This window comes from Drosophila mojavensis, unplaced genomic scaffold, assembly GCF_018153725.1.
Source record: "Drosophila mojavensis isolate 15081-1352.22 unplaced genomic scaffold, ASM1815372v1 contig_108, whole genome shotgun sequence".
Lineage (NCBI taxonomy): Eukaryota > Metazoa > Arthropoda > Insecta > Diptera > Drosophilidae > Drosophila > Drosophila mojavensis.
Window position 1 is genome coordinate 1,724,888 of NW_025318636.1, and position 10,098 is coordinate 1,734,985.

The window sequence follows — 10,098 nt, forward strand, 5'->3', positions numbered from 1 at the left end:
GTTTTTGATTCTTGTTAATGTGGCAGGGGATAGGGGAAGGGGTAAATGGCTCAAGCCATCACTCAAATGTACCTTTCCGGAGAACCGCTGGACTTTTTGCTCCTCTCGTCGGGGATCCTCTCGACTCTCTCTCGCTTGCTGCCCCTCCTCGCTCCCTGTCGGCCACTTATTAATTTTCACTTAAACTAGACTTTAAACGCTAACTTTCACTCAAACTAAACTTTAGAGCACTTCCGCTCTTCTCGGCGGTCATTACTTGACTATCTGCTCTTTCGCCTCTGACCCACACTCAAAGCGCTCGGCGTCGGCAGCGCAGCTCTCCGCGAACTCTCCACGCAGGGTTGCGCCGCAGATCGCCGATAATTCCTTCGCGTCCTTTAAACTACAAATAAACGTTTTGAGTTCAACTTATGCCTAAACAATCTTAATTCTACTTAATTCTACAAGCTTTTACCATTACTAATATCTATGACTTAATGCTAATGCTTATTCTAACTTAACTAACTAACGTCTATTCTAACTTTTCCGCCTCATTAGGGGCATGGTGTTCATGCACATGCATGAACATAGAAATATGATAAGTATGGGAACATATGAGTATACGAAGATCGTATACATGCCTCCGACGCACTCAACGACTAGCAGATAGTGCGCTGGGAAAAGATAAGGGTCACATGTACGGACTGTATAAATAGACAAATGGACACCAACCCTTGCAACCCCAGAATCAGATATGTAAGAGACGAACGCTGAGCCTTACAACCTCAGCGATAGGATAAGAATAGATAATAGAACCACGCGGAGCCTTACAAACTCTGCGATAAGATAAGAACATGCAATAGACCAATGCTGAGCCTTACACACTCAGCAATAGACGCACTAGATTTAAGGGTTGAAATTATGCATGAGTCTGGGTATATAAACCCAGGCTCAGAAGAATAAAGATCAATACAAAACTAAACACCATCATAGTAAAGTGTATTCGTTCATGGTCCTTCGAGCCGGATCACAAGTCTACCAAATACCAAATGTTGTGACAGTTGTATATTAAATTAAAAAAAGTGGTTTCTTCTTTGGCTTACCAATCCACGCTGTGAGTAGAGGCACAGCAAGATCAACAAGGCGATCAAAACAAAAACACCTCCAACGGGTTAAGCCAAAAAGAAGATCAATCACAAATAAACAAAAACTACAACAACCGCAACAAAATGCTGTCAGGAAAGGCTATTGATATGCTACAAAAGCAATCAGACCTGTATGACAGAACTATAAAGGCCATAGCTAATAAGGATGCGTTAGAAGTCGTGGATAAGTTGGCAGAAGAATTCACTGCCAGCCACTCTACACTGACTAAAATCTGTACCCCAAACCATATATATTTTACTGAGAAAATATATGATGGATTAATGGAAAAAGTCAGGATCTACAAGGAGGCCCTGATAAAGGTCGAAGCTACCGACCTCGATATAGATACCGACAAACCATCCACTAGCAAGAATTGGCATATACAAACTGAGGTATCCAGGAAACAGCAAACTCAAAAGGAAGTACTGTTTTCACGAAGTGGTTCAACCTCAATGGACTATCTGGTAGAACTTGTGAGTAAAAGAGCTCTAGTGTTAAAGCGGCACATTGAAGAGGTGCATGCCAATCTAGAGCTCAGCAACCAGGAGGAAACTCTAGATAGCAAAGAAACACTAGAGTTCCTCTGGAATAAAGTCCAGTCTACGCTTACCGATTTGGAGGTAAAATATGATATACCTTCCCATGAAATCGACGGCATAGACGCATTGGAGCTTAAAGTCCATACATTGTCGAAGAAACTTAACAGGAAGTTAAGTGTCTTTCACAGTATGAAAGAAGACGTTCCAGAGATGCCAAAATCGGATCTTCCTCAATTTAATGGAAGTCCCAAAGAATGGCCAACGTTCTTCAACTTGTTCTCCGACATGGTTCACAAAAGGAAGGATATCAGCGACACAAGGAAGCTGAATTACCTGAAATCATGCCTCAAAGGAGATGCCCAAATGGTAGTGAGCCATTTGTTAAGTGGATCAGCTGCTAGCTACAATTCGGCGTGGGAACTTATATGTAAGCGCTATGAAAATAAGCGGAAGATATTCGCAAACGCCGTTAACCAGCTAGTGGACCTGGAACTGCTGGAAAACAATGATGAAAGCAGGATCCGCCAATTCTTGGATACAGCAAATGAGAATATTCACATCGTTAAAGAAGTAGCCCAAATTGGTAACGATGTGGATGTACTAATCGCTCAAATTTTGCTACGAAGATTCTCGACGGAAGTCCTACAACTTTACGAGCAACATGTAAAGAGGGCCAGAGAAATTCAGTCCTTGAAAAATGTACTCGAGTTTATTGATCAACTATACAATTCAATAGACGCAGTACAGATAAGGGCCGTCCAGACGGTTATTGAAGCAAAGAGAACGAACTACAAAAGATGCCGTTTTTGCAACCTGGACAACCACGAAATTACCAGGTGTTTAAAATTTAAAGCAGAGCCAGTTAAAAAACGCAAGGAGTTTGTAACTAAAAGTGCTCTATGTTTTAAATGCCTAGGTGCCCATAGCCTGAAAGAGTGTCAAAAGGATTGGTCATGCAAGTATTGTACCAAATCACACAACAATCTGCTTCACGAGGATGCGAACGAAAACGAGACCATCAGCAGCAATTGTCTTAAAGAAAGCAACGGACAAGATACGTTGTTGGCAACTGCGCTTATTCGGATTAAAAACAAGTCCGGAAAATATGAGCAGCTAAGGGCCCTCATCGATGGAGGCTCGCAAAAGACATTGATATCTGAAGAGGCCGCTCAACGACTACAACTGCGCCGAATCAAGCGGAAATTGGGAGTACAAGGAATTTCACAGAATGTTGAAGTTCTAAAAAACAGCGTTTGCTTGACAATCAAACCAAGGATGACAAGCAAATTCGTCACCAGAACGGAGGCACTTGTTATGCCAAAACTGCAAAGAGCTCTACCGAGCAAGAAAATTGAAATGGACATCAATAAGGACTGGATGGGCTGCAAGCTGGCAGACCCACATTTCAATGAACCCAGCAGAATCGATGTTGTGATTGGCGTTGATTTACTCCACTCAATAATGTTGGGAAAAGTTAAAAAAGTCAACGGTATACTGGGGCAAAAAACTGAACTTGGATGGATTGTTTCGGGGAACATAGCTAGACCAGTAAACAACAAGGTGATCAGCGCAACAACGACAATGTGCCTGGATAACCTCGAACGCTTCTGGAAGCTGGAAAATAACTTAAGCTGTTCAAAAGAGAACAATAAATGGGATGGCCAAGGCCGGCTAGTAGTCTCCATACCATTTAAAAAAGACTTCGAGTCAGGAAAATCGCGCAAGCACGCTATGACACGATTACTGCATGTGGAGAACAAATTCAGAAAGCATCTACAAATATTCACGGAATATAAAGACTTCACTTGGCATGGGAACCGCCACCTGAGCAAAGGACCAAAGTAAGGTTCATCTGGATGTCACATTCTCTGGGCCCCGCAGAATGTTCAAGTACGAACATGAGACCTCAAGGATTGCAAGCATGGACATTTCGTCAAGATTATCAATAATTATCATATCTCTATTTCTCATGTACACAAGTAAGAGAAGAAACCAGGGACAGGAATTGTCAGCTATTACTTTCTCTGGCCCCCCGCAGAATGTTCATGCACATGCATGAACATAGAAATATGATAAGTATGGGAACATATGAGTATACGAAGATCGTATACATGCCTCCGACGCACTCAACGACTAGCAGATAGTGCGCTGGGAAAAGATAAGGGTCACATGTACGGACTGTATAAATAGACAAATGGACACCAACCCTTGCAACCCCAGAATCAGATATGTAAGAGACGAACGCTGAGCCTTACAACCTCAGCGATAGGATAAGAATAGATAATAGAACCACGCGGAGCCTTACAAACTCTGCGATAAGATAAGAACATGCAATAGACCAATGCTGAGCCTTACACACTCAGCAATAGACGCACTAGATTTAAGGGTTGAAATTATGCATGAGTCTGGGTATATAAACCCAGGCTCAGAAGAATAAAGATCAATACAAAACTAAACACCATCAAAGTAAAGTGTATTCGTTCACATGGCATATCGAAAAATACCCTATCATTTTCGCATTTTTTTAGCGTAAGCATTCAAATTTTGTAGTTAGTGTGCCGTTCTAAGAAATAACCAAAAATGAGGTGTCTACGCCCAGTAGGGGCGTGGCAAATCGGGAAAAACTGAATTTTCTACAGTATTAGAGCGAAACTTAACTACTAAATTGCTGATGGGATGTGAATGAGTATTCCGTAGTCGGTTATGCCTGACTGCAACGTTATTACTTGTTTTATTATTGAAATTATGTAATATAAGAAATGAAATTAGTTAATTATGAATTATGAACCACTTTGTATAGCATTTGTTGTTGTGAGCACGGGAATGCACTCTCATGACGATCGCTCTCTTGCTGTGCAAGCGGCGCTTGCGTTCTCTCAAATGAATACATCATGTAAATCAGTAAAAATTGAAACACTGGGTCCAACACTTCGCATTCTGATCCAGAGAAGCTCGCCAGTTGACTTTTTATACATTCTGTAAGGATCTAATTTTCAGCTTAGGTAGTGTCTGCCCAGAGTTGGAAATCGCAAGAAATTTGTGATTTGCCGGGACTGGAGTAAGGAGAGGGGGGGATTGTAGGAACACCACGTTCTCTATTTGCTCTTTATTCTTGAGCCGGGATGTGCCTCGGCGGGTTAAATCAAAAGGGAAGAGGGAGGAGAGATCAACTACGATGTTAGTTAATAACAAGTAAGAAGACTCTAGTTAAGACTGCTCGACTAGGAGATACCCTGAACCCTCTAATCTGATATACTAATCACTCTGCACTTTTTTTCGGCACACAGACATACACACGCACGTATAAACGCGCTCTGCTAACTGCGCAGTAAGCAGCGACTGCGCTTGGGCTACGCTGCAGTGTGGGCAACATTATAAGAATTTATTTGTTGAATAATTTAGTTCCTAGACTTACAATCTTAATGAAACTTTCAAAACGTAATCATATGGGGAAAATGTAGTCTCTAGTACTTGAAATACGCCTTTTACAAAGGTGATGGTGAAGGGGTGGAAATAGGAGGGGGTAAATTAAAAAAAAATCGAAATTATATAAAAAACATATAAGTCTACATTTAAAAGCTCTAGCTCTAAAGGTGTAGGAGATATAATTAAATAATTAGCTTTCGATAAGGTTTTTGATCGATAATAAAATATCGGAAGTAGTTATTGATATGCGCGAGATATACACGGACCTAGGAAAAAAATTTCGAGTCTCTAGCTCTTATATCTTCTGAGATCGACGCGTTCATACATACGGACGGACGGACAGACAGACGAACAGGGCCAAATCGACTTAGCTTGTCGCCCTGATCAAGAAAATATATACTTTGTGGGGTCTTCCACGCCTCCCTCTGCCTGTTACATACTTTTAACAAACCCATTATACCCTGATTTCCCATTTTCAATGGGTTCAGGGTATAATAATTGATGAAACACACAGGGGGAATCGCCGTGTTGTCAATTGCTAATAATTAATAAATCACCGCGTATTTCACTTTCAACGTAATTCTTTTATTAACACTTATTCTTATTCTTAAGCTGTTGCGCATGCAATAATTGCAATAATTGGGTGACTGTTACAGACAGTTGTTAGACGATATAGCGAAGACAACAACCAGAGTGGCGGAGTGACTGTTAGTGTAAGCGATATTTTGACTGTGTACAGCGATTGAGTGCAATGCATGCATACTAGCACTGACCAGAGAACACATAGACTAGACATGTAGAACAAACTTTTTCAACACCGAAAAAATGCGCTGAGCGGACCAGACAACTTCGTATTTGGTCGGCTCGGTCTTCTGAGGCTCAAGCAGTGAAAATAAGGCAAGACAAAATCAGTGTGCTGCGACTGCTGCCACGAAATGCACGCATTACTAAATGAAGCAGGGCTATGCGCTCTTTTTCCCTTACTCACTCTCCCTCTCTTTATGCTCTCTCTCTCTCTCTCTCTCTCTATATGGTCTCTCAAATAGCAGCAGCGCACAGAAATTGAATATTGTTCGCGACGATCCCAGCTCTTTCCTCTTGAGTGAAGGGTATACCGAAATCATAAAAGCATTTGTCACGCTCATGCAAACAAAATGTAAGCGTTTCGATGGTTATTCGTGGGAAGGGTATGAAAGCGTTGATACGCATAAACAATATTATTTCGCGACGGGCAAGTACACACACACTTGTAGTCCCTTGCTACATGTATGAGCATTTGTGACCTGCGTGCGTTACTCTTGCTGCTTGTAGCAATTTTAAAGCCCAGCATTTGCATTTGGTCGGTCTTACGGACTGTCATAACCACTTTAAACAGATGTACTATGTATGAACATACATACATATGTACATAAGTACATTTATATATTATTATTGCTAATCATGTTTATAAATGTGTTTATATCCGTAAATAATTATATATAATTAAAATTATTTTATACACATTTTAACCGAAAAATTATCGTAAAACACTACTAACTTTATTAAATGCTTTGCAATATATGAAATACACATGTCATATTATACTCAAGCTTTACTCATTATTGTCAAAAATTTCTAATTAAGTCATAATGACCCATTTGATAGTCACCCTACGATTCAAATCATACAAAATTTACAAAATAATAAATCCAGAGACAATTAGCTTGCCATCCCATACAAGCATACACATACACAAATGTATGTATGCATGTGCTCACTTCACAAGGCAGACCAACGGCAACTTTTGGGCTGATAATAGACGAAAATACTGAGAAAGAATTGAGTTTCGCGACGCACGCACACAAAAGCACATACACGTAGCAAGGATGTAAATGTGTGTGTGCATGCTCGTCGCGAAAATGTATTCTTTCTGTGCAGAACTTGTGAAGTGAGCACATGCATACATACATTTGTGTATGTGTATGCTTGTATGGGATGGCAAGCTAATTGTCTCTGGATTTAGATTTAGTAGTTTGTAAATTTTGTATGATTTGAATCGTAGGGTGACTATCAAATGGGCCATTATGACTTAATTAGAAATTTTTGACAATAATGAGTAAAGCGTGAGTATAATATGACATGTGTATTTCATATATTGCAAAGCATTTAATAAAGTTAGTAGTGTTTTACGATAATTTTTTCGATTGAAAATGTGTATAAAATAATTTTAATTATATATAATTATTTACGGATATAAACACATTTATAAACATGATTAGCAATAATAATATATAAATGTACTTATGTACATATGTATGTATGTTCATACATACAAATGCTGGGCTTTAAAATTGCTACAAGCAGCAAGAGTAACGCACGCAGGTCACAAATGCTCATACATGTAGCCAGAGACTACAAGTGTGTGTGTACTTGTCCGTCGCGAAATCATATTGTTTATGCGTATCAACGTTTTCATACCCTTCCCACGAATAACCATCGAAACGCTTACATTTTGTTTGCATGAACGTGACGAACGCTTTACAAATATCGGTATACCCTTCACTCAAAAGGAACGAGCTCAGATCGTCGCGAACAATTTTCAATTTTTGTGCGCTGCTGCCATTCGAGAGACCATAGAGAGAGAGCATAAAGAGAGGGAGAGAGTGAGCAAGGGAAAAAGAGCGCATAGCCGCGCTTCATTTGGTAATGCGTGCATTTCGTGGCAGCGCTCGCAGCACACTGATTTTGTCTTGCCTTATTTTCAATGCTTGAGCCTCAAGAGACTGAGCCGAGCAAATACGAAGTTGTGTAGTCTCCTCAGCGCATTTTTTCGCCGGTGAAAAAATTTGTTCTAGATGTCTAGTCTATGTGTTCTCTGGTTAGTGGTACAGGCCTAACGTGCGACTTTGATAGAGAATAAATATGATAAATAATAGGATTATTATCAATATTATATTTTTTAGTGAAAAACTATTTAATAACACACATTTAACAACAATTTTTTTTAAATAATATTAAACAGTTTTTTTTTTAATATTTTAAATAAGAAAAAACAACGAAAATTCACTTAGAACAAGTAAGAAAGCTCTAGTCGAGACTGCTCGACTACGAGATCCCCTGAACCCTTGGAGCAATAGATATTTCAATACTTTTTCGCGATTTTCAGCTTACACAAGAAACACGCACACACACACACACACACACGCACGTACGCACACACAGGTATACATACACACACACGCATACAGACACACATACACACATACACACACACACGCATACAGACACAAACGCATACACACACACACATACACACACACATACACATACAAGCACCCACGCATAAACACGCATGGGCTGCAGTGTGCGCTTACTATGAGAAGTTAATTGTTTAATAACTTTTTTTATGGACGTACGATCTTCACGAAACTTTTAGATTATGATTATAACATGAATATGCATGTAATTGCCAAAGCACAAGTCTCTAGTATTTGAAATACGCTTTTTACAAAAGTGAGGGTGAGGGGGTGAATTTAGAGGTGGGGGGTAAATTTTAACAAAAACCGAAATTGTATAAATTGCATATAAGCATACATTAAAAATTTGGAGACTCTAGCAATAAAGGTGTAGAAGATATAATTTTATAACTGGGTTTCGATAAGGTTTTTTATCGATAAAAAAAGATCGAGATGAGTTATCGATTTTTTAATGATAAACTTGATATGCGCGCTGTAATTACGGACATTTTAAAAAAAATTTGAAGTCTCTAGCACTTATATCTTCTGAAATCGACGCGTTCATACATACGGACAGACGGACAGACAGACGGACAGGGCCAAATCAACTCAGCTCGTCACCCTGATCAAGAATATATATACTTTGTGGGGTCTGCCACGCCTCCTTCTCCCTGTTACATACATTTCAACAAAACCATTATACCCTGATTTCCCATTGAAAATGGGTTCAGGGTATAAAAAGTATGCGTACAAACTAAAAACCCACTGTTCTTAATCGTCGTGTGAAGCTTTTAGTACCGTTAAACAGCATATTACGGTAAAAAAAAAGCATTAAAGAATGTCAATCACGTGTTGGTTTGCAAATTTTGTCATTAAGTTGATAGATTTCGTCATGGGCAGGAAAACTAAAGAGATTGATCCAGATTTGAGGAAACTCATCGTGAAATTACGCGATGAAGGGAAATCTTTTAGGGAAATTGGCGAAATTGTTGGCAGAACGCATTCTTCTGTCCAAAGGGTAGTCAATAACTTTAATTTGACTGGCTCAGTTCAGTCAAAGCCACGCTCTGGGAGGCCCTCAAAGCTGACCGAGAGAGAGAAGAGGGACGTGCTGAAGACGGTGCGGCTAAACCCCGCATTAACTGCAGCCAAGATTAATTAGGAAGTTAAAGAGAAATACAAAAAAGAGCTCCACGAAGACACCGTAAGAAAATTTTTAAAGAAAAATGAATTAAATGCCCGTGTTGCTCGAAGGAAGCCACTTATCTCTGAAGCAAATAAAATCAAACGGATGGATTTCGCCAGAAAATACTTGGAAGTCAGTCCTGAGTACTGGAACCAAGTGATATTTAGTGATGAGAGCAAATTCTGTATATTTGGTATCAAGGGGAGAAAGCTTGTGTGGCGAAAGAGAGGCACTGCGTTCGACGTACAAAATCTAACTCCAACTGTTAAGCACGGCGGTGGTGGCGTAATGGTGTGGGGGTGTATGGCAGCAAGTGGAGTGGGCAATTTGGCTTTTATTGAGTCCACAATGAACCATATGGATTACCTCCATATCTTAAAAAACAATTTACACCAAAGCGCCAGACAATTGGGTCTTGGGGAGGACTTTGTCTTTCAACATGACAATGATCCCAAACACACAGCTCACAATGTCAAGCTCTGGTTGCTCTATAATACCAGACACCAGCTTCATTCGCCTCCCCAGTCACCCGACCTTAATCCCATAGAGCATTTATGGGATTTTTTGGAGTGCAGGATCAGAGACCGAATAATTACTTCAAAGGACA

The 10,098-nt window shown here is 39.9% G+C and overlaps 1 protein-coding gene across 1 annotated transcript; it reads left to right on the forward strand.

Moving 5' to 3' along the window:
• The first annotated feature begins 1,406 nt into the window (after positions 1–1,406).
• LOC116804772 lies at positions 1,407–3,509 on the forward strand. Its single transcript, XM_032733443.2, has one exon. It carries the CDS (start codon positions 1,407–1,409, stop codon positions 3,507–3,509), a length of 2,103 nt encoding a protein of 700 aa, XP_032589334.2.
• The last annotated feature ends 6,589 nt before the right edge of the window (positions 3,510–10,098 follow it).

Coding starts and splice junctions, on each gene's coding strand:
- LOC116804772 (XM_032733443.2), top strand. CDS start 1,407: ATGGAAAAAGTCAGGATCTACAAGGAGGCCCTGATAAAGGTCGAAGCT.